This window comes from Chelonus insularis, unplaced genomic scaffold (genome assembly GCF_013357705.1).
Source record: "Chelonus insularis isolate UGA/USDA-ARS -01 unplaced genomic scaffold, ASM1335770v1 contig_88_pilon, whole genome shotgun sequence".
Lineage (NCBI taxonomy): Eukaryota > Metazoa > Arthropoda > Insecta > Hymenoptera > Braconidae > Chelonus > Chelonus insularis.
In genome coordinates this window covers 2114229-2140224 of record NW_023276776.1, presented here as the reverse complement: position 1 = coordinate 2140224, position 25996 = coordinate 2114229, and the positions used below count along the sequence as shown (strand labels likewise).

The following is a 25996-nucleotide window of genomic DNA, read 5'->3' as shown; positions in this document are numbered from 1 at the left end:
TATTATTACCATCATCAACATCAACATCATCATCATCATCATCATCATCATGATCAATCTTAGCATCTAAATTTAAATTTCAAAAAGATTGTTTACCATCTTGATAATTATTTAAATTCACCAACACTTCATTAATAATACAATGTTTTATTTTAATAAATAATTATATCAATAATTTTAAAATAAATCATTTCTACTGTTTGAAGCAAATAATTTAAAAATAACATCGTGAGAATCTCTTGTGTTTCTTAGCATGTTTATGTTATACCTGAATGCACGGTTCCTTGCTGCGGTATGCTACACGATATAAAAGTGGAATCTAGGCCGATATAAATAGGCTGACGACTGCGGAATAACAGGTAGCCTTTAAACTGTCTTTAATTTACAAATTTTAATAAATAATTATATTATATTTAACCCTAATTATTAGAAATATTATTTTTTATTTAATATAAATATAAAATATAGTTTAATAGACACTGTTAATATTTTTTTAAATTAAATAATTGATGTAAAAAATTCTATTTTAAAATTTTCAAAAATATTTCTTTTCTCTAAAATGCACATTATTTGAGAGAAAAAAAAAACTTGTATGTATTTGTTATTCACTACTGAAGTAAGTGCATCCTGTATTAAAAAGATACTGGATAATATGCATTGTGTGTATAAAATGAATATAAATGTATGCATGCGTGTTGTTTTATTACAACTCGAGTGGTCGAGAAACAGCAAGTAGAGTTCCGCTTTGTCGCACCACGCCCCGAGACAACTTTGACTGCATTGTAAAACATACATTGTGTACAAACTCTATGAACAATTTCTTTATGTATTTATCTTACTAAATTTTATTATAATCCATTGAATATTTACGACTATTATGTAGTTATTTTTATGACAATTCAATTATGTTATTAAAAGAAAAATTAATTTTTAATTATAACAATAATGTATGGTGATAATGAAAAAATTAAATATCCTTATTATTAATATGCATATTTAAATAATCAGATTTAACTAGCTCCCAACCTCTAACCCCGAGGCTGGAATTTGGATCAAGGAGGGCTCACTCTGCTTAGCAAGGCGTAACGCCTTTATAGAGCTCACACACGGAACGATATCAACTCTTTCTCTTTTATATACTTATAAATACACGTCATTTATTGTATTAAAACAATATGTAACACATAGTAAGAAGAAAATATTTATATTGTTTGTATTTTATATTAAGAATTTTTTTTTTTAATTGTTTAAGGTATTTTAATCACTCCAAGCCGTATAAAAAAAAAAGGCCCAGGGCCCTTGGAAATGAAATAAACATTTTTTTCTTTTAAATATACACACTAGCTTTCTGCATGTTAATTAATTTGTCTTCTATTAATTGAAAAAATATTGCAAGATTAAAAAAAAAAGGTTTTTTTGTATGTTTAAATTATTTTTAATCATTTTTTTTTTTAGCAATAATACGATAAAACTTTGTTCTGATAATGTATTTATTATAAATGCATTAACACGAGATAATTTATTTAACAAAATGTTTTTAAATGAATGTTAAAAAATCTACATAGTGAGGAATAATATTTCTTGTTTTTAAAATTTAATAAATCAATAATATCTGATCTATCCCAACTCCATTTTGCTAGCCTATTCAATATTCTTTGTTTCTATGTTTATGAAGAAATTATTCATATAAGTTTATTTGTTTATTAAAAAATTGTTTTTTTTTAGATAAGACCCATATAATATTTATTGTGCTATGCAATTCATTTTTTTTGGAGTCCTTAGGTTTTTAAGTCAGTTGTGTACCAGATTTGTGTCAAGAAGACTTAAATAAAATCATCGTAAACGTATGTATGTATTTTGTTATAATAATTGATAAACTAATCCTTTTTCATTATCCTATGTGCATTATTTTACAACAAATATTAAAATTATTCTACAAACTTTGTGATTTTTTTAATTATCATTGGTTTAAATGGAAAAAAGAGTAAACTTGGATTTCGAATAACTCGAGTTTTAAACAATAAATCGATTTTCTGATAATCTTTAATCCTAATGTAGTAAAAATAAAAAAAAATAATAAATCTTAAACGAAAAATACCTTTAAAAAAATCGGTTTAATAGAAAAAAAAAATATGATTGACTTAAAATGTATTTAATGTGTTATAAAGTTGTGTAAATAGTTGAAAAATTTTTAATTCATTTTTTAGAAAAATTCATTATTACTCATGAACGATAATAACAACAATAAAAAAACTGGCGAATAACACACGCTATACTTTATACTCAGTACGACTATCGTGGGTACCCTTGACACAGTTTCTCTCGCATCGTGAGGAGACGAGCTCCCTCCCTATATGTTTTAAACGCCCTCTTTTCCTCCCTTTTCTCCTCTTTTTAACGTATCTTACCGCCACATATTTCTCATTGGCAATCACACACTCTTTTCTCACCAAGTTATTTTCTGATTTTATTTCAAGCCTAAATGAAAAAATTTTTATCGTTAAATATGAAGAAATAGTTTTATTAATAGTCAATTATCACTTTAGAATATTGAAATAGTAGCATTTAAATTGATAAATCATTATTAAATAACATTTATATTTAACTGAATAAATTCGTAAAACATTTCGTAAAATATTTGTCAAATTTCAAAACTAAATAAATAAATAAATAAATCGATAATAATAATAATTAAATATAAATATATATATATATATAGTATTCTGACAAACATAAAAAAATTTCAAATAAAATTCTAAATTATTATTTTTTTCATTTAAATTGCTAATTTGATAATAAAACGAGGAATTAAAAAATTTTTTTTAGAAAATAGAGGAATAAAAATAGTGTAGAGTTATCAAAAATGTAGGTCAGGTTTACTTGGTAATTGTGTCAACTATATTGATTTGATTTCTTGAAAGGTGTATTTTAGTATGTAGTTAACATGACAGTCCAATACAAAAGTTTGAATTCAAAAAATAATAAATTATCCAAACATTTCCCAATTATAAAATTCAACACAATACATTTCATCTGAAAAAAAAGAAAAACAAAATAATAAAATCGAAAAAAAAAAAAAAATTACTCTAAAAACTTTAAATAAATAATAATTAAATGATACGTAAAATTACTATACTTTGACCTATGAACCTCAAAGCTAATGTGCTCGATATTGATGTTCTATACCACAATAATGTATTCTTCCTATATGTTATACTTGGCCATGCTCTATTATTTATCACACTACACATTCTCTTTATAAACTCAATATATTACTATATACATCTACAAGTGTGTCAACTATATTCGTAAATCATTAAATATTCCAAAAAATCCTATCAATCAATTATTTTAATTCTAATTATAATACATAACCTTTACTAATTAAATATAATAACTAGAAAATAAATTTTTGAGGTTATTTATAATTCTAATAAGTCATTAGTGACTTAAAAATTGATTGTTTTTTTATATATATATATATATTTAAATATGGAGAATAAAAAAGGAGTCTTTGTGTTACAATGAACAATTGAGAGATAAAAATTATTCAAACGATAAAGAAAACATAGTGATTTTTTATGGATAAAGAATATGTCGGTCTCTTTCGCGGCCATACAGCTTTCGTTTTCACTACATAACAGCCTACTTGTTAATCCGGTGAGTCAATAGTTGTATAACACTGGAGCTGCGACGTTGTGTTGCGCAATCTGTTGGTTTCCCTCGCGACCTACTTGCCCACTAAACTAGACATACATTCTTATCCAGCAGTAATCTGTCGTCACCACGTGGTTAGAGAGTCTTACTATTCTTCTTAGTTCACCAATTACATCAGTATTTATTATTATTACTTAACAACAATGAATTAATTTGAATGGATGATTTTCATAAATAATTAAATATTCAATAATTGTATAATACATAATAGCTATAAATTCGATAAAATAATGACGACATAAGCAATAGTTGATGATTATTTTAGGAAAGTTTTTCTTTAAAATTTCATGTGACACAATGGCATTAAAAATATCGCCAGTCGGTTTAGATCGTATTTGTAATTTACGGTGATCGGTTAATCAATACGCGTGCGCAATGGCAATGGTGGTTCGAATAAACGTAGTATCAGGGGTGGGAAGTCTTTTTAACCTTGAGCTCGTTTCTTCGATCCGTTTCGGAGACATTAACAGCGCAAGAACAAGTACATAATATTGCAAACATAAGCAAAATTATTATATAAATAATCAAATGATTCTTTACCGACTGAGGTTTTATTTTTAATTAATATTAGATAATAGTAAGAAGTAATATATAATCAAGAGTGATGAATAATTAAATACATAATGTGATATATAGGTGGAGATTGTTATTAATAATGGCTGTATTGAGATTAGATTTATTTAATAGCGAGTATGCCATGACATACTAACCAAGTGGTCGAGACCCACTTAGAGACTACTGGCTGACCTCCGTCAAAATGGAATGAATGTGGTGATAAGGTTTGTTGCATATTTGCAATGTCCTGACTAAACTTGAGTACTTTGTATCATTATTTATACTCATATACGTGCCAGTATTATTTATTCAATCATGACGTTTATTTATTATCAAGAGAAATAATGATTTATTTATGAAATAATTCGTGATTATTTGATAATAAAATCATTGATAGATAAATAAATATTTCTAAGTAATATCAAATGTTAAAAACGTAACTTTGGGCCTGTTGAGAAAGTTTCGAGTGTTTCGTAATTCATTGGTTAGAGCAAAGAGAAACATGGGGAAATTAAATAAGATTGTGTCACTACAGGTGGTCCCAAGGGTTTATCAAAAATCAATTCACCTATGTACAGATCTAAAATTCATTCTTATAAACACTTGAATAATTTATTTATCACATACACACTACTTATTGTTAAAAATATTATCATAAAATGTCATTATTTACAATTATAAATATTTTTTCATATTTAACTAATGAATATTATGTACATTAAAGTAATATTTACCGTAATCTTTGTAATAAAATACGTAATATAACCGTAAATATATATTTTTTTTTAATTTCAAATAGAATTATTTGAATTGAAAAAAATGTTAATATTTAAAATAAATGTTGAATTAAAATGTAAGCTCTTGCAAGTGCCCCGTTGGGCATTAGCTAATATAATTCAACTTAACTGAATACATACATATATAATCTTACGCAAACTAGCGAAAGTAGGCAGTTTGAATCTGTGGCGCTTTTTAATACTATATCTATATATAGAATGAAATAATACGTGAGTTCGAGTGGCGTACGTGTGTTAGCCGCATGGTTGAGAAAATATTGTGAAACATTACAGAGCCCGAATCTTTATGCCGAAAGCGAGAGTGACTGTGACGAGGCATACAAAATATTTTAAAAATATTTTTTATCTTTGTCTTGAACATCAAGTAAAAGTAAAAAACTTACACACACACACCAAAATATACCTACGCCTATATATATATATATATGTATATATTTATGAACATTCAAATATTATGTCCTTCCCCAACTGTTAGAAACTTTTACTTTTTTTTTCAATTAAATAAATATGCTCAATCGATAAATTAAAATAAAGAAAAATATATATATTTTTTTTTTTAATAATTAAATATCGAGCATAAACTTGTTTAAGACACTGTATTGCTAATTTTGATAATAAAAATGATTATTTATTGAATAAAATTTTATAAATAAACTATTCGTAAGATGATCATATTGAAATGAAAATAATAGTTGAATCAATGCAACTTGAATAAAATAAAACTCCAAAAATAAGTTGAATATTTATAAACTGATACTTTTGTTATGAACTGTATATTTGTGAAATTTATTCAATGGAAATTATCAATATAAATCGTTGTATTTATAGATTGACAAAGAAAATAAGAAAATAGTTTGATTAATTATAGAAGTCGATTCATCGTCCTTGTTTTTAAATGGTGATTTAGCAAGAGAGAGAGAAAAAAAAAAAACGATAACAAGAGTAGTGAATTTTAAAATGATATCAAACAGATCAGGAAGTACAAAAAAGATATTTCTTGGTAGATCTGCATTTATTTGTCCCTGAGGGAGACAACATAACCTCGAGGGAATGCTAACGCGAGAGAAGCAACACGACGGTAGCAAGGATTCATGTCATTGTCAGTAGGTAATCAGGTCAGTAGGCCAGTTGGACAAGCCACTTTCAATTTCAATCCTTCTCCGAAGCTTCAGTATGCGTCAGTTATCTCCCGTCAACTATCGTTGTAGCGTCATGTGGCGTAATGAATACCAGATAAGTGAGTATAAAACAGACAGAGTAACAGCCACTCTACTTATACGATGGAGCCCGAGAATACCCGAACGTATTCGCGAGATAGCGGAAAGTAGGACGCGTATTAAAAACCACGAACCATGTCCCGCGTAGTATAACAGAAAGTATTACTTCACGGAGAGACGCTATTACCCAATACAATTTGTCATAACTAGCACTCCGAAATGGCGAGTAAAAAAGAACGAATATTTACGGCCTTTTTTTTTACTCTTTTTTCTTTTTGTTCTGTACTTTACATCAATTTATACAATAATTACCGATTTTTTTTCAAAAATTATAACCTACTATTGGCTACATATTTTGATCTGATCATTATTATTATTTAATTTCCTGTTTTATGATAGGCATTGCTGTTTTTAAAATGAATTAAAACAAAAAGATTAACAAAATTTGGTAAAAAATGATAATTTATCATTTTTTGGGGAAATTTGGAAAGATAGAGTATGTGGAGTAATAAAAGAAAAATTTAGTAATAATAATGATTAATCAGTAAGGGGATGATTAAAGAAGCAAAGAGTGTAGATGTATAATGTATGATTAATATAATTTTTGTCTCAAAAATTATAAATAATATAAAAAAAATATACTTGAGTAAATTTTATATACAGAAATCAATTGATACTTCAAGCTGTTTATTCAGTTGTATAATTTTTTTTTTTTCTATAATCATTATAATATATTAGATTATATTTATGATTTTTTGTTATAATAATTACATAATTTTGATTGATTTCCAATTAAAAAATAGTTAATTAAGATATTATTTTCAAAAAATAAACAGTTTTTTTTCGTATATGGGTGTATGCGCCACCTGTGAGAGCACTAATCGAAACATTTAACTAAAAACAAGTTCTCGATCGGCTGTAATGATTCGTTTAATCATCTCAAATGTCATATACCATATTTAATCAAATACTTGCAATAATTATTATTAATTTTCTCTAAACCAACAGTAAAAATACATTTACATAGAATTAGTAAAATTAATAAGATATTATTTCCCCCTTCATTAATGGCTGTTAAATAAAAAAAAAAAATTAATAATTATCTTCTTTTACAATTTAAAATATCTATAATTTTTTAATCATATTTCTTAATAAGATTTAGCTTAAAATATACAGAGATAGATACGATAATGAAAATAAAAATAATCACTATTCTAGTTAGAAGTGTACAAGTTTGTCTTTGTTTAATATTATTCAGCTATTTCAATATGAGGTTTTATCAAAGTGGGTCAGACGACTCAACGCAAGTTATTTGCACGGAGAAAAAGATTACGTTAACGCACGCGTAGGAGTTTATTTTACACGTGTATTTCGAATAATATTCATATGACAAAAACTATTAAATTTATCAATCATCATATATTACTGGTTATAATATCAATATTTAAATATTAGTTTACTATTTTTTAAATATTATTATTAACTACAAAAAAAATTGTATCTTGTTTAAATAAATAACAATGAAAGATGACTATTATATATTACTAACTTTAAAATGTAAGTTCTGAGAACAATTGAAAATTTTTCCTTATTTAGTTTAAAATGTGTTCCTACTCTGATTTACATTAAACAAATGTATTTATAGCTGTAAATGTATTGACTTATTTATGAATAATAGAAATAAGTAAGTTTAAAATGGAAGTAGAAATTCAAACAAGGAACGCGCCAGGCACGAGTTTATAAAATATTAGGGTTTGAGGATGAAAAGGTAATGAATCGCTGCAAAATGGTTCTATGTGGAACCTGACTTGTACAAGAGGGATAATCCTGATTTATTGCAATGTAATTTGGAAAGAAATATTTTTAAGAATGACGAGAACAGAGTGCACATAGTAAAAGGTATAGGTTTGGAAAGCGCAACAAGTGCAATTGATGCACCCATCACAGGTAAAAGCAGATGTCAATTTCTTTTTTCACTAAATTACTTCAACTCAGTGGGGAGTGTTGACTTTTTTTCTTTACTACATTAGTACTATTTATCTCATCTATTTACCCATCTCAATGCTTTCACTCTCATTTGATTATTACATTATTTAATAATTTATCTAATTAATAAAAATATTTATTTTTTTTCATTTCGATCAATTGAATTAACATCCAAAAATTGATTTATTATTTATTTGTTTAATATTCTATTGAATAATACAACAGCACGGACATTTTGTTGCACTTAAACATTGTTTTCTATTTTGACTAATTTATGGTGGAGATATTTATACAATAGTCCTTTAAATTTAAAACGTCGCGTGGCTGTATCCCTCCCTTGTTTTCAAAATTTAACACGAAATTCCATAAACCCAAGTATCCCTTGTTAAAGTCAATTTTCCGGCTAAAATTGAGCTGTTAAAAAAAAAAAACCTTTTTTCGTTTTCAACAAGGTTGTAATTCTTTTGTCATCACTTCATTTTGAATGTTGTGCAATTTAAAACCATGTTGACCCAACTCTCACTTGGAGATAAATTTGTCAAAAAAGAAAAGAAAAAAAAAATAAACGGTAATTTACTTAACTAATGACATTTCTTATTAGAAGTAATATTACCGAAATAAGACAGAGATCTCAAGATTTTGTAAAATAAACGTAATTTTTTTATTCTTATCTTACATAAAATATGAATGTTTTACAATAAAAATGTATATACTTTTTAAGTAATTAAGTAATAATATATATAAAATTTTTATGTAAATAAATAATGAAAAAATGTCTTAGTGGAATAAAAATAATCATTCTTGATTTGAAGCACAATCTGACCTACATTTAGTGTTCGGTCTATTTAATGTTTTTCTTAATATACAATCGAATATTGTTATTGTAAATGTAATAACTTTTATAAATAAAAGATTTGTTTTAAATGACCACATTAAAAAACATCAATTGTTTCTTCCCCAACAAAAGAAGCAATTGTTTTTGAAAACTAATGTATATCATAAAATAAAATTTTAATATTAAGTGTTTTGTTATGATGTATTTTTAATATCATTGATCTAATAAATAAAATAGATCATAATGTTAAATAATTTTAATAAATTAATTAAATTTATGTGGTACATTTAAAAATAATTTTATCTATAATTGTTTTAATGTATTATCTTATTTACTAATATTGGTATAAATTAAAAAAGAATATTATTATTATCATTAATATAAAATGATATGAAAAAGAATGTGAAATAAAAAGGAAAGGATAAGAAAAAAATTGACTTGAATCCGGAGAGCAGTCCTTAATCGAGAGTGAGAGTGACAAAAGGTAAGGCATGGGAATGGAGTATAAAAAGGAAGGAGAAGCAAGAAGGAATAAGAAAAATGATGAGTGTGAGTAGAGACGCGTTACTACGTAGATTGGTGTGGTACAGAAGTATTATACGTCAGACATGTTATTAAAGTAGTGTAAGTAGAAAGGAACAAAGAAAGATGAAAAAAGAAAGGTTAGTGCAAAGTAAAGAAGAAGAAAAAGAAAGGATAAAGTTTGGTATATTATAGACACAGAGACAACAAAGAGTTAATAATAAAAATAGATTAAAGTGATTGAATAGAGAAACTCTTGTTGTCATAAATTATTATCTAAACTTACCTGTATCAGTATGTACATCACTAAGTGATAGTCTTGTGGAGGTTGATTGTTGATGGCTAGTTAATCCAATATCATTAACGTTTCCATCAGGGATAACTTGTGTAGTAGAGGACTCCGCCGCTGGCGTTACCTCCAGGGGTGCGATATTGTCGACAGGGGCTGCCATTCGGTCCTCGTGCATTCCGGAAAACACCGTGACCACCTCACCTTGCCCCGTGTCGACTGGATAACAGACGTGTATACTTGTTGTCTTTGTTCTTCAGTAATTCACTATCTCATTTATTCTCTCACACATTCTCTCTCTTTCTCTCTGTTTCTTACTTTCTATCTTTCTTATTCGTATTTGTAAAGCCTATACACCGGCTTTGTGATTTCAGCTTTATCTCATTCTCGCACATTCATTCTCATTCTTTTTCTCTCTACTCGAGTATACCTATTTTCTTTCTCATATACATAGATACACCCATACAACCTCACTCTTTCCATCCCACTCTATTTCTCTCCGGGCTTGCCCGAAAAACCTTCACCAAGAGCCGTTACATTCAAGACATCATTTTGCTTTCATAACACTATTTTCCCGGTAAATTGATCGTTTTATAATCACGTAAATACCTTGAATTAATGACGCCAACGAAGATGTTATAAAGCCCCGTGGGCCCGCGTCTTGGGGACGAAAAAATGGTGCGTCAGACAAATGTAGGTCTGTAGGCCACTTCACTTACACTTTGCATTGGCGGTGAGGGGTAAGGGAGGGGATATCACACAGGACCGGCACTCCCTTAGTCAAGCGAGTGTCTCAATGCGTCTTGATAAAATTCACAGTGTTGCACTAAGAGTCCAGAGGATACCAGTATTGTTGGATTACGCATTCGACCTTAACTTATACATTTCACATATATTTACTTACAATTTTAAATATTCCTTAAGATCCCTGAGATCTCTTGTGTGCGCCGAGTCACTGACAGCACCAAATGGATCTCAGGGATGTGCACACACGTTGGGCGATGCCACCGGAAAATAGTTTGACTAAAGCGCAGACGCAAAATTCGATTGTGTGTACTGTTTATCTTCAATCAACTTTTTTATTATCTTTTTTTTCACAATTTAAACATCGTATACTTCATTATTTTAATATATGTATGTCTATCAAGTTATACCACGTTAAAATAAAGTTACTATTATGGAAAACACTACGAGTTTATTTCATTTAGGCATACGAAGACAGTTGTTGATGTCAAATTGACTGAAGCTATATCACACAAGGCACAGTGTAAAATTTGCAAATTCACTTCTTTATAAGTTACGTAACGATGGACGGCTTAATAGACATTTTATGGTCAAATTTATGGTTATGTTTTATAATCTTCTATAAACAATTATAAATTTTTTTATATCGAATAGTTATTAAACCATTTTTAATATTAATAACACAAGTTTTGGTATTTAATGTCTATTAAAATTATTATTATGTTTTATTTTATTAAAATTGTTGGTTTATTTATTAGACATGAATTAATTTACTGTTTCTTTATCAAATATTCTAATTTATTAAATAATTTTAAAATATACTTTCCCGCCTTTACATCCAGTTAATACGGCAGTGATTTAACGAAAGGGAAAACAAGTAAACTGTGTCAATTTCACTTTTAACATACATTCTCAGTACACTCAATTTCACTTTCATTTAAATTCATTTTCAGATTATTTACAATAATTTATTAATTGAATTATTTTAGTTAATAGAATTATTCAGTTAACTATTGAATAAATATAAGTCAATATTAAATTGGAGGTTATAATGCGTTGTTTGATAGTACATTATTCAAATATATCAAGTAACCGTTGATAACAGTTAAAAGTGTAACAATAAACAATAATTATCAGAATGAACAAAACTGATACTTTTTATTTATTTGTTTAGAATAAACATGTTTTTCTCTCATATCATATATGATATACTACACCGAATTATCTTGAGGTAATTGAAAAATAAATTATAAATTTCATTCACTGTGATTAGTAAATAAATGCTGTACACAAAGTAGGTCAGGTGTCACAAGTCGCGTTAAGTTTTGTTACTGAACACTTTTTTTATTCACTAAAAATTGCATAATTTTATACACGTGACTCAACAAAGAATTTTCGCATACATAAATATCGCATCGAAGACGTAATATCGTATAATCGTAACAATTTTATTTAATATAATACCATTTAACTAGTCACTTATAACTGAAAATTACTTACAGTGCCATCTACAACTTTGCGCGGGAAAAAATGTTATTATTGTCACTGTACTCTATTCCTTAATAAATAATAAAAATAAGGATATAAAAAAGTATTAAAAAAAAATTACATTATTAATCGATTATATGAAGCTACCTTCTTTTTTTATTATAAATATATATATATATATATATATATATATATCAATAGGATGGATTCATATATCAAAAATTTTCTATTAAATTTAATTTTATACAAAAATATTTCCTTGTTCACAACATTCTTAAAAAAGAATTAAATATCATTTTATAAATGTATATATCGAAAAAATATCAACAATTAAATTAAGCCATTTTAGCTTGAGCTTCTTTGAAGAGATGACGTGAAATAATGAGTCTTTGAATTTGTGAAGTTCCTTCATAAATTTGATAAATTTTAGCATCTCTCATGAGCTTCTCAACTGGATATTCACTATTAAATCCAGCACCACCGTATACTTGAACAGCATCAGTAGCACATTTATTTGCAATATCAGCTGCATAACATTTAGCAATACTTGCAAGCTTAGTAGCATTTGGAAGTTTTTTATCAGCAGCCCACGCTGCTTTCATCCAAGCTAATCTTGCAGTTTCTACAGCAATTTCCATGTCTGCTATTATAAATGCTACAGCTTGATGCTCTGCAAGTGGTTTTCCAAAAGCATGACGTTCTAAAGAGTATTTTAAAGCTTCATCAAGAGCTCGTTGAGCTAAGCCAACTGCTCCACACGCTACCATTGGTCTTGTAGCATCAAATGTTCCCATAGCAATTTTAAATCCAGCACCCTCACCCATTAAAACATTTTCCGCTGGTACTCTAACATCTTCAAAAGTCACCATGGTGGTGTTCGATGCCCTTTGGCCCATATTCATTTCCTAAAATATTAAATATACATTAATATATGTACATAAGAACAATAAATATATATTCTGTTTCATTACCTTACGACCAGGAGTTACTCCAGGTAAATTACGATCAACTATGAATGCAGTAAATGCTTTGCCAGCTGGAGCTTTTGGATCTGGATTAGTTCTAGCAAGTACAAAATACCAACTAGCTACTCCTCCATTTGTAATCCACATTTTTGTACCATTAAGAATCCATTCATTACCTTTCTTCTCTGCTTTTGTTTTGATTCCAGCAACATCAGAACCAGCTCCTGGTTCAGTTACGCAGTATGCCTGATAATAATCATCAATTAAGTATTCAAGAATAATCCAAACAATAATAACAACAATGGTTAATCTTACTGCAACAAGTGGCTCCTCAAGTAACATTCCAAGATATTTTTTTTGTTGAGCTTTGTTCCCTGCTAAAATTATCGGCCATTGCTACAAAAAGATATAAATTAGAGATTTTTATAATTCAGCTTTGTTATATTAATTAAAAAAGCACAATTCAATGCAGCAATTCAAATGAAGTTTTTAAATTATCAAATAAATTCAACAAAATGTAATTTACTGCAAGTCCTGAGCTTTCTATTGCTGTCATGATTCCTGTGCATCCATAAGCAAGCGCTTCAGAAATCAAACATCCATCAAACGACCCTAGCTCTAATCCTCCTAAAAAATATGTGAACAGTTTTGTATTTAATTTAATCTTTTCAATTGATTATTGTAATAAAAATAAAAAATATCTAACCGATATCTTTTGGTATATGAGTGTTTAAGAGTCCTGTTTCCCAAGCTTTTTTCAAAACTGGCCAAGGATATTCTCCACTCCTATCATACTGAGCTGCAACTGGAATTATCTCATCTCTAGCAAATTTATCAGCAGTTTCTTTCATCTCTTGTTGCGTTTCTGATAGTTCTGTAAGAAACATTATATTTTCTATGCTAAGTATATGTACATAATATTAAATATAAATGAATTCAATAAAATACATACCAAAATTATATCCATTGCTTAATTTAGCAGATTTTGAAAAATTGCGACAGATTGATCGATATGATGATCTTGAGATATTATCAAGCACCTAATAATTCCATATGTATATTACTCCACTAATTATTAATAATAACAAAGCACTTGTGATAAAATAATTCTTACCTTTATGAACATTTTAGAAGATTGTAATTGTTGTTTTTAACTTTGTAAAATTACGAACAATTGAACTCCGAAAACAAGCTGTAGTATCCAAAATCCAATGAAATAATAATGAAGAAGAATATCAATTAAAAGCAAATGGATACTTTTTTATATAATGTAAAAGCTATTATTCGAATTGTTATATGAAAAATAAAAATGATAAAACGATGATCAGAAAATAACAAAGTCCAAAGTTCAGTTAACGAATAATAAGTATATATGTATAAACTTTTTTATTTATTTCAATGATCTATATTTGTATACGTATAGACTTAATACATATATATATGTATACTGTCAATTTTCGAGCTATATTGTATGCATGTTTACATCTTTTGTGTTTAAATCGATGTAATCAAAAAGTCGATTAATCGATTTAAAATCATTTTGAAACTCCAAACATCCGGTAACATGAATTTATGTGTTACTTTGTCAATTCTATTTTATTTATAATATGTTTTATGAATTATAACCGTTTTGCAATGGTATTTTCAATAATGATAAATTTCAAGAAAGAGTTTGTTATACGTTAAAACATATCGATTGATTTTCTCTTTTGAAATACAACACATAGCAGCCTCCTGCCATGTCAGTGGAATGTGAGGTTATATTCCAGGTCGACGGTCAAAATTCATTTTGTATACTTTTATAAATATATATGACTAAAGTGTTACTAAAAAATGCCAAGTATCATCGATAATTTGTAATGAATTTGTTTAAACATTATGGCTATTGAAGTTCATCCTCTAACTAATAATCCTACCGCTGCTTGGTCTGAATTGTCACAACATCAAAAGGTTATAAAAATAAATGTTAAACCACCAACAAATGATGCTCCAAGTAATAAGGTATGATAAGAATATATTTTTTTTAATATTATATAAACAAAAAAAGAATTGTTGAATGTAAAAATTAATAAAGAATTAAATATTCAATTATTTTGATTTTAGTATATAAACTAATAGTTGAGTTATACATACCGTCATACGTATCATTTAGTTAATAAATTAATTAATGAATGAATTAATTAAATTTTTCAGCTGAGAGTAGTATGCATGAGTGATACTCATTCTCTAACTCAATATATCAAGTTCAATATTCCACATGGTGATGTTTTTATTCATGCTGGTGATTTTACAAAATGTGGAAGCTTACAAGAAGTAATTGAATTCAACAATTGGATAGGTAATTATAAACTTATGTTCACATGCAAGGATAAAAAATAATTGTAAATAATAGAAAATATTGAAATAGATGATTTATTATTGATAATTTGTTTTTAAGGAAATTTACCTCACAACCATAAAATAGTGATTGCTGGAAATCATGAATTGAGCTTTGATTCAACATTCACACATCCTTTTACAACTAAAAATAGTGGTGATAGACATAAACATATGGGAACCAGTATTTTAGATAACATTCCAACTCTCGGAATGTCAAAAGATACTTTAGCAGAGGCGATAAAAACTGAAAATGTTAAGGATTATTTAACAAATTGTACTTATTTAGAAGATTCTGAAGTCGTAATACATGGAATTAAAATCTATGGAACACCTTGGTACAAATAACTATTTATTTTCTTTTATTAATGAATAATACGTATGTGTGAAAGTTTACATTTTATAAAATACCGAATATTTATCAGTCATTTTTATGTGATAGGCAACCTGAATTTTGTAAATGGGCTTTTAATGTACCTCGAGGTAAACCTTGTCTTACAAAATGGGAATTAATACCATCAGATACTGACATTCTTGTAACTCATACACCGCCTATAGGACATGGTGATTTATGTTGTAGTGGAGTGAGAGCTGGATGTGTTGAACTTTTATCAAGTGTGCAAAATCGTATAAAACCAAAATATCATGTTTTCGGCCACATCCATGAAGGTAATAGATTGTTTATCAACTCAAAATATACTCTTTCTGATTCATTTCAGCATTATTGTTCATCATGGCATGAATGTCTTTATTATTATGAAATTTTTATGATTAAAATGATTTTTTTTTATATCTATTCATTATTGATTGTTTTTATCAGGATATGGCATATCGTCGGATGGCAAAATTATTTATATCAATGCATCAACATGTGATCTGAACTACTTACCTAGTAACCCTCCTATCGTATTTGATATAACTTTACCATCGGGAATAGATAAAAACGTAGATTAATATTTAATATTAAGTAAAAGGGCACTGAATATTATTAATTTAAAAATAAAAATTAGATAATTTAGTTGTTTAATTTCAAAAGTTAAAAGTTTCAAATTGTCTTTAATATTTCCAGATGTTTTTTTTTGTATTGTCTTACAAATTGTCAATCTGATTTTATAAGTTGACTTAAATGGTAAATTTTTAATTTATAAATAAAAATTGGAAATGATGAATAAATAATAAAAACAATTCGACATTTTGTGTATATACTTTTTGTTCATTTTTTAAGTTTGTAAATAATTCGATATTATCAAGTAATAAGTAAGATCAGAACGTAGAAAAAAAAATTGTAATTAAAATATAAAAGCAGTTAAAAAGAATATATGTTTTATACATCGGATGTCAGTATTAAAACAATTGGAAATAATTGTGGAAAGGTTTGAAAAACAAATATCACTTATGAAAGCATTATCATTTTAATAAAACAATGTATTTTAGAGGAACTACATGGCGTAGATTAAATTAAAATATCTCATTGAATTATACAAAAATTTGTAACGATAAGAAAAAATTTTTAATTCTTACAATTTTTTAATTATAAAAATTATGTAATTGTTCTTAACTCAAATAATGTGGACACAATCTATTTGTACTTTTTATAGATTTTTACAATCAAATATTTCATTGTACAATTCTATTTTATTCATTGTATTTTTTCGATATTAAGTATCAATTAATTTGACATATTCAATTACGGAATAATTTGTAAATGTTTTAAAAGAAAAAAATCCTCATCTTCAATATTTTACAAAGATACTACTTTGTAAGATTCTTACTAACAATACGATACCAGATCGTCATTTGATAATAAAAAAAAAAACAAAAATTGCTAAGTTGAATCAATGTTTAAAAAAAAAAAAATAAATATGCACTTTAAAAAATAGTCGGAGTCTTGAATCAAGTACATGATAATGATCAACTATGTACTCTAAAAGTGTCTACTACACAGTTATTTTGAAAAAAAATACTTCACTTACACAAAGAGTCATCTATTGCTTATTCAATGATATCACCATGATATTAATTATAATATTCATACTTTAAAAAACATAAGTAATGACTGTTGATAAAAAAAAGTTATTAATAGTCAATTGCGATGTCATTACTTATTTAATATTATGACACTATTGAATAAAATATCAAAAAAGTAATATAATGAGATAATGTTAATAATTTTTAGACTATTAGTATGGTACGTTGGAAAACAGGTACGAAACAGATTCACCATTGTGAGTTCTTCTAACAGCTTCAGCAAACATCATAGACACATCGATACACTATAAATATGATTTATATTAGTTAAATACATCAACTATAAATTAAATAATAATTATATTTATAAACTTACTTGGATTTTGGGGCAATCTTTCATATGTTCATCTTGAGGTATAGTATTAGTAACAACAACAGCTTCAAAGCATGCATTATTAATTCTACTAATTGCAGGTCCACTAAAAATTCCATGAGTTAGAATAGCATAAACTTTAGTAGCACCAGCTTCTAGTAATTTTTCTGCTGCATGACAAATTGTTCCACAAGTATCTGCCATATCATCTACAAGAATTGCAACTCGATCTTTTACGTCACCGACAAGTACCATGCTTGCTACTTCATTAGCTTTTTTTCTCTCTTTGTGAATTAAAGCAAATTCAACATTAAGACGATCGGCAATTGACGTTACTCTGAAAAAATTTTTTTTAAATTATTTACTGGAAAAAATTCAATATGTGATTTAAAAGAATGATTATTTAACATACCTTTTTGCACCACCAGCATCGGGTGAAACGATTATACTATTTCTCCATTCAGCAATGTTTTCTTTTATCCATTTAAGAACTGCTGGTTCAGCAAAAAGATTGTCAACAGGAATATCAAAAAATCCCTGTATTTGACTAGCATGTAAGTCCATTGTGATAATATGATCAGCTCCAGCAACAGATAACATGTTAGCTACAAGCTTGGCAGAGATTGGTGCACGACTCTGAAAATATATATACATATATATACACAAATTATTTTATATATTTTACAACATTAACAAATGTATGATGTTAAATTGATTTTTACAAGTCCCATATATAAGTCCATTTGCAACTGGTATACTCCTGTAATTTTTTATCTTTATTATTAATTAATATATAGATACAGTAGAATTTATTTAAAATAATTTTAAAAGAAGAAATATTTAGTTTCCAAAATAATAATTTGACTTGAGCCAATTTTCATTTAGTCTATTATTTTTTCTTATTATTTCGAAAAATTAAATTTCATCAATTGACTTAGAAATTATTATTTTTTTATATTGATGATACCTCATCAGAGGACAAAATATAAATACAATAGCTAGTAAAAAAATTTTTAAAATCGCGTCACACAAGTGAATCTCAAATAATATTAGATATTTATGAATTATGTAAAAAATAACATAAAGATAAATCAGAAGAGGAAGAGACGTGTTGCAAATGCACCCTTGTTAGACTTAACAGTTATTTTAATTAAAGCAAGTGTTACTAAAGTTAACGACAAAACAATACTTCTAAGACCCACTTAAAACATTTATATTTTTTCAAACATTTTTTTTATCAGTAAAACATTATTACTATTCAATCATTCATAATATTACAAAGAAATTTGTAATTAATGTTTTAAATGTGTTTGTTAATTGTCATTATCTAATACATCTTTTAGTTTAAATGAGCCTATTTACTTTTACTTAAAGCTTAATGACAGTTATAAGCTGAGTTAATTTTTATGGTTAAATACATATTTTTCTATTCTTATAATGATGGAAAAAGTTTTTTCAATTTTCATCAATTTGGTTAGACACTTAAGTATGAACAAATAATATATACTTTCAAAAAAAATATATGAATAAAATGATTATTAATAATTCGTAAGATGTTGTTAATTTTACTTATTAATAATCATTAATAAACACGATTTTTTTAATTAAAAAAAAATTAATTTTTTAATTTAAATAAAATTATGTTTATCACTGTGGTTGTAAATAATTAGTAATAGTAGTAATAATAAATCAAAATTACACATAAAACACAAAAGCAACACAATTAATTACCATATATATATGAATTTTCATATATATACAGTCTTATAATAAGATTATAAATCGTTAAAGCAGTATAATTAATTATTTACTTGTTATTACGCAATTGTATTATTATTTTGCCCTCTGATTTTCCAATTAGATACTTTTTGTGACTTTTTTTTCATCAATAAAAGGTTAAAGAGGTAAAATATATCTTTTCCTATTTATTTATTATTAAGAAAAATTCGTATATCTTTTTTTTTTTTTTTATTAAACTCCAAAAATGAGAAAATGTAAGTAAGATCATATTTGTCTCATTCAATGATGTTCAAAAAATAAATTAAAAATAACAAATAATAAAAAGCAAGGTATGTTTTTGTTAGTCCTACTGTGATTATAAATAATTGATAATCAAATAGTGGGTTTAAAATTGTAGTCAAAACCAAAATATTCAATAATTAATCAAATATACAAGTTATATAATTACAAACGCTTTTCACTCGGAAAGCTCTAGTTTGATTTGCTCTCATCATTAAGATTATTTTCTCGCATAGAAAGTCACTTTCTTATTTTTTATCATGGGTATACTCACTGTCGATAGATCGGGCACAAAATCCTGAAAATTACGCAACTATTCAGAAAATATTCACGATAATAATTACAAATATTTCTTTCCAGTTATCATCTATATCAATTTTTATTTTATTTCTTTTTTAAAAAAAAAAAATTCTTTTTTTAAAACATCAAAATTTAGCAATAATTTAATAATCTTTCGAACTAATTATTGAGCTTGAATTATCCAAGTATTCTTATGTATTTTCATTGATAAATAATCTAGTGATGTTTTATAAACAAAAATAACATGTCGTAATATTCTTATCATATGATAACCCGGAAGGTTATAATGCACATAGATGTACAGGGGTTTGTGAAAAAAATATATTTATATTGTAAATTTTTGATGCAATAATTATTTCATCAATCTAATGTGTTGAAATTTTTGATTTATTTATTTACTGAAGTAATCTATCTATTTTAACCAAGCAAATTCTTGGGAAATTTCAAATAATAAAAAACTTTATTTTAGAAAAACAAAAAAAAAAAATATGCAGAGTATTTCGACATGCAAGAATATTTTTATGAATGAATGGATATCAAAATGGTACTATTTTGTATTGCAATGAAAAGAATTATTTTTTTCTACAACTGAATTGAAAGCTCTTTAAGCGATTATACTATTTTGTTAGATAATAAATGAATTGAAAAAATTTGATATCATAATGCAGTTTTAAAATTAAAATGCAATAAATGACATTACTGTTCATCAATGTCAAAATTGATATGGTCAAATTGTGATATTTTTTCCCAATAGTCAAGAACAATAATAATAGTAGTGACTTGGTTGATTTCCCATAAACTATAGATGCATGTTAAGCTATATGGAAATAAATAAAAATTATATTAAATAATTTACGCCAACGAGTTACCCTGAATTTCCACTCGTTCGACTTCATGACAACTGTCTTGTCCGTACCATCACCTCCCTGTGAAATTATTGTACAAGAGAAAAAAAAATCAAAATTATATTACATTTCAAATCATCATTAACGTATGACTTGCATCACTTGAAATTTTAATTTCATTCAATTTTTCCTAAATATCAATTTTTTTTTCGATGCAAATTTGTAAAATATTAGTCAAAATTGCTGAAAATTCTTATAATTGATGATAATATGTATGTATGTGTGTATATATGTATATAATGGATTGATCAATAAATCGAATGATAACACACTAATTATCTATCACTAAATGCCAGAGAATAAAAAATAAGAAAAAATTTTAAACAGCTTTTTTTGGAAAATAAAGTCAAATCAAATAAATGAAAGAAAATAAATAATTCAACATTTAAAAAGCTAAATAATATAATAATAAAATCCACTTTATATACATATCTATTGTCCTACCTTATCCTTTTTGTCTTGTCTTGCATAAGGAAAACAAGGAATCACAGCTGTGACTCGAGAAGCTGAAGCTATTTTACATGCATTAATCATGATTAATAACTCCATTAGATTGTCATTAACTTCTCCACTTCCACTTTGAACAATATAAACATCTTCTCCTCGTACAGATTCTCCTATTTCCACGCTGAAAGTAAATGAAATAATGTAAATATTGTTTGATTATTAATTTAATAAAATGCGTGCAATTGTCCTTTATTAAAACATTGTGTAATAATAGAATATAATATTATTTAATAATAGACACAACAAATGGAAGAAAAATTATCGATTAAACTACAATTTTACTTTTTATTTATCTATCATTGAAATTATGAATTTTCTACATAAAATAAATAAAAATTGGACAATTAATTAATATGTTAATGTTAATATATTAATGTTATTTTCTTTTTTAATGAAATAAACTAATAGAAAATAAAAATATATAATTACGTGGAGTTGAGTTATTATAACATTTAGTGTTAGATAATTCAAGTATTACAAGTGTCTTCATTATTTATAAATGTTGACTTTTCGGAAATATAAATAATCGTCAAGGTTACAATAGTTAATGATAAATAAAGTTAAAAGAAGCACGTGGTCATTAAAATTGAAATGGAAGTTAAAAAGTAGACACAACGTGGGTCGATTAACTGTATACACGCGGTAACTTAATTGGATTTCATAACAAGCTCAATAAAATAAATAATTTGAGTGGATTACCATGTCTCTAAATTGCTGAATTTTTTTGTGACTACTTTGCCAATGTCAATACCAAGTCTGTCAACTATTCTTTGAGCAAGATCCGGATGAGAAGTACCACTAAAAACCTTGATGTTCGGCATTCTGCTTTGCAAAACTCCACACCGTAATTTTTCCAAGTTTGCGCGTAACAAACTCTTAGCACGCACTGGCTGCGACACAGGCATCACTGCAAAACCAAAAGGCCATGAAATATATATTATATTGACCAATCAGAACTGTTCATGAGATAACCGGAAATACGTAAAACTATTTTAGCTCCGCCTGTCGGCATCACGAGAGATTAATTTAGAGTGAAAAATATCCTATTTACTCAATATTTATAAATATTATATTATTTTTAAACATATTTTTCAATTTATTTCGTTTTCTATCTCAATTATATTTTAAATTTAATATAAATAAAATATTAATTAAACATAACACTATCGACATTTTTTTTTATTTTTAATTACTGCTTACTCAACTCCAAATTTATTTTTCACATTATAATGATGAAATAGTACCGATTTTTGTCTTTTTTGATATTTTTTTAGTTTTTAGACGCTTTAATACATCTTTTTTTCTAGGAAATATAAATCGCGGGAAATCTATTCATTTAATTGAGGTTAAAATGATTTCTAATTGAAATAAATTTATGTTAAAAAATATTAAAAAGCGATATTACTTATAATTCATCTTACTATGTAGAAAATTATTTAAAAAAATATTTATAAAAATAGTCTTTTATGTTGACTACAAAAAAAGAAAATTATTATCATTAATATTATAGCATATACTTGTTAAATTTCAAGTTCAATCATTAAATTTATATTTTTTTCATTTATCTTTTGATTATGACAGTAAATACTTTAAAAATAAGATTAAGCGTCAATTATAATGATATCTAATAATTACATTTGTCTAGTTTACATATTATTACAATCTGTATAAACAATCCGTTAGACAGATTTTTTTTTGGTAATATTGATGGAAAATAACTTAATAGATATATTTATGATAAAAACTAATTTTTTAAGATTACCTAAAATTGTTTTGCATAAATTAATTCATGTATGTAATTAGTCCTCAGAGAAATACGGAAATTTTGAGGTTAATTGCGGGAAAAATACTGTTTGTAGTTGAAATAAATTTTAATATTATTAATATTATTTTTATCTACTTCAAAAATATTTATCTTTTTTCAATAATATTTTACTTATTTAATTCCGAACTCTATTTACTGTATACTTTATGGCGCAAAAAGTGCATAATTTTTCGCGTGTGCGGTAGTCAACTATTCTTTTGTATCATCAAATGTGGCGCCGGTGATATTGTAAAAGAAACTCATATGATAAATATTAACAATAATCTTTTGAAGTAAATATATATTTAATATTAAAGTTATATCAATAGTAACTGTGAATTGTATATAGAGATTATTTTTAAGAATAACGTAATATTTAGAACAAGTTATAATACTCTTTTTTTGATTATTTATATAAGATCCATGCTCAATCAGCAATATCTAAATTGATAATACAGTCGTAGATTTTGATTTTAAATTAAGAACGTTTACAATTTTGAGTGAATTTTGTGTCGCTTGATAAAAGCATTATTGTGTCAATTATAAAATAATGATAGTGGTGAATAATTAACTAATCTTAAAGTATATTAGCTAAAAGAAAAGATTTTTTACAAAAATAATGGCAGCTAATATCGCAGCACAACGAATCAAACGTGAATTCAAAGAGGTTATAAAAAGCGAAGAAGTAAGTTGCATTTTGTCAAGTATTTGCAAAAATACTCAAATAATTATGTCGTTTATATCAATAGAATGAATTATATGTAATACTAACTATTAATATATTATTTTAAAATTATTATTATATTAATATCCATGTTTCATTTGTGCTGTTAATGGCAGTTCATTAAAAATATAAACAAAAAATTTTTATAAATTATTTATTAATATTATTATGGTCAATCTTTCTTTATCAGAAATTTACTATCACCCAATAATAACAACTGTAAAAATCTTATTTTTTATTCATGATACCATTCAGATTATTTCAAAATGTCTGGATAAGTTAATTGAATGCACTATGAAGAAAACAAATAATATCAACAATAAATTACCATTTCGTGATTCAGAATCACTTTTATTACACTCTTCATTTTTCTCGTTATCCATAATTATTATAGCATTCAATGATAATCACTTAGTAAAAGAACAAACTTCCATACTTTTTTTTGTAACTGACAGACTAGCCTCAAAAGAATGACACTTACTATGATATATTAATAAATTGGATTATCTTAAAGTCGTTCGTTTCACCATTTTGTTATCATTCATTTATGTCAAAGGTTATTTTAATTACGATTAGATTAAGTTAATTATAATTATGGTGCTTTAAATACAATATAAATTTTGATCCCTCTACTAATTACATTATATTTAACACGTGACTGTCTAATATTTAAAACAGCTTTTCTCAATATATAATAATCTCTTTATAAGAATTAAAATTAAATCACATGAATATTAATAATATATTATTTATTACAGGTTGCACGTTGTGCTATTAGAGTTGAATTAGTAAATGACAGTTTCACTGAACTCAAGGGAGAAATTGCTGGACCACCAGATACCCCCTACGAAGGTGGAAATTTTGTGCTAGAAATAAAAGTCCCGGAAACTTATCCATTTAATCCACCCAAGGTGACTTATAATCAGTTAATAAATATATTCTAAAAGTATAAATTATATTTAGAATTTGGATTCAAATTTGAACATAATAATAAAGTAATGACATTGTAGGTACGATTTATAACGAAAATTTGGCATCCGAATATTTCTTCAGTTACTGGAGCAATATGTTTAGATATTTTAAAAGACCAGTGGTATGTTTTATTAATGAAATAATTAAATTTAATAACTATTATTGAGTATGTAATGTTTATAAAAATATTAATATTTAATGTTATTTATTTGATTTTTATAAACAAGGGCAGCAGCCATGACTTTACGCACTGTTTTACTTTCCCTCCAAGCTTTACTATCAGCTGCAGAACCTGATGATCCACAGGATGCTGTGGTAGCTAAACAATATAAAGAACACCCGGAAATGTTTCGTCAAACAGCAAAACATTGGACATCTGTTTATGCTGGTGGTATGTAGTTTTATCATTATAATTTTTATTATTGTCATTTTATATTATGATAAATTGATTATTGTTAATGTTTAGGTCCTGCTAAAATGCCCGAATTAAATGATAAAATTAGACGGCTTACAGATATGGGAGTTGATGAACACAGCGCCAGAGTAGCACTTTCTTCATATAACTGGGATTTAGAGCGTGCTACAGAACAAATTTTCAGTTAGTAATTATTATAATTATTGGTCATAATTAAATATTTCAATCACTTTCGAGTATCATTATCATACATCAGTTAACATAATGATGATAATTTTTATGATGTATTATAGCTATAAAATTCTAAAAAAAAAGAACAAGTTTTGAAAAATTTTGCATTGAATATTTTAAATTAATTTTTTTCCGATCATTTATACGAAAATTCATTAATTTTGAAGATTTTGAAGTGTATCATAATAATATTACCAATTGAATAATAGAATTTTTTGTAGTCTTAGATATTTAAATTGTAAAGAAAACCCTATCATTAATTGTTGAATAATATTGATAAAAATTAT

The 25996-nt window shown here is 26.2% G+C and overlaps 5 protein-coding genes across 9 annotated transcripts in view; 2 read left to right on the top strand and 3 right to left on the bottom strand.

The window, feature by feature from the left end:
- LOC118072092 (ftz transcription factor 1) overlaps positions 1–12300 on the bottom strand; it is a 30782-nt gene extending 18482 nt beyond the window's left edge. Inside the window, exons 1-3 of one of the 2 annotated variants that reach the window (XM_035091703.1) lie at positions 10823–12300; positions 10528–10744; positions 9916–10137 (exon numbers count right to left, since the gene is read on the bottom strand). In XM_035091703.1, coding sequence (XP_034947594.1) covers positions 9916–10096 — 181 coding nt within the window. In that variant the 5' untranslated portion in view covers positions 10097–10137; positions 10528–10744; positions 10823–12300. Of the gene's footprint in view, positions 1–9915; positions 10138–10527 lie in introns of both variants that reach the window. The other variant, XM_035091702.1, reaches the window with a different exon arrangement.
- A 63-nt stretch (positions 12301–12363) lies between these two features.
- Mcad (Medium-chain acyl-CoA dehydrogenase) lies at positions 12364–14461 on the bottom strand. The gene is made up of 7 exons (XM_035091407.1): positions 14230–14461; positions 14068–14155; positions 13822–13989; positions 13642–13742; positions 13431–13511; positions 13122–13361; positions 12364–13055 (listed from the first exon to the last, which is right to left on the bottom strand). Exons 1-7 carry the CDS (start codon positions 14239–14241, stop codon positions 12486–12488), a joined length of 1260 nt encoding a protein of 419 aa, XP_034947298.1. The 5' UTR covers positions 14242–14461; the 3' UTR covers positions 12364–12485.
- A 206-nt stretch (positions 14462–14667) lies between these two features.
- Positions 14668–17348, top strand: LOC118072167 (metallophosphoesterase domain-containing protein 1). The gene is made up of 5 exons (XM_035091831.1): positions 14668–15116; positions 15309–15453; positions 15553–15829; positions 15934–16160; positions 16312–17348. The coding sequence occupies exons 1-5, from the start codon at positions 14994–14996 to the stop codon at positions 16443–16445; spliced, it is 906 nt and encodes a 301-aa protein (XP_034947722.1). The 5' UTR covers positions 14668–14993; the 3' UTR covers positions 16446–17348.
- On the bottom strand, positions 16899–24624 carry Prps (phosphoribosyl pyrophosphate synthetase). Of its 4 annotated transcripts, none has more exons than XM_035091828.1 (7): positions 24420–24624; positions 22263–22470; positions 21501–21684; positions 20126–20149; positions 18245–18468; positions 17836–18169; positions 16899–17764 (listed from the first exon to the last, which is right to left on the bottom strand). In XM_035091828.1, exons 1-7 carry the CDS (start codon positions 24472–24474, stop codon positions 17672–17674), a joined length of 1122 nt encoding a protein of 373 aa, XP_034947719.1. In that variant the 5' UTR covers positions 24475–24624; the 3' UTR covers positions 16899–17671. The 4 variants fall into 4 exon arrangements, with proteins under 4 accessions (XP_034947719.1, XP_034947717.1, XP_034947720.1 ...); XM_035091826.1 differs by lacking the exon at positions 20126–20149 and adding an exon at positions 21021–21077 and having other exon boundaries at positions 24420–24623; XM_035091829.1 differs by lacking the exons at positions 20126–20149; positions 24420–24624 and adding exons at positions 21021–21077; positions 23326–23342.
- Ubc4 (ubiquitin conjugating enzyme 4) lies at positions 23356–25832 on the top strand. The gene is made up of 5 exons (XM_035091833.1): positions 23356–24052; positions 24850–25002; positions 25102–25184; positions 25291–25454; positions 25530–25832. Exons 1-5 carry the CDS (start codon positions 23987–23989, stop codon positions 25664–25666), a joined length of 603 nt encoding a protein of 200 aa, XP_034947724.1. The 5' UTR covers positions 23356–23986; the 3' UTR covers positions 25667–25832.
- Positions 25833–25996: the final 164 nt, after the last annotated feature.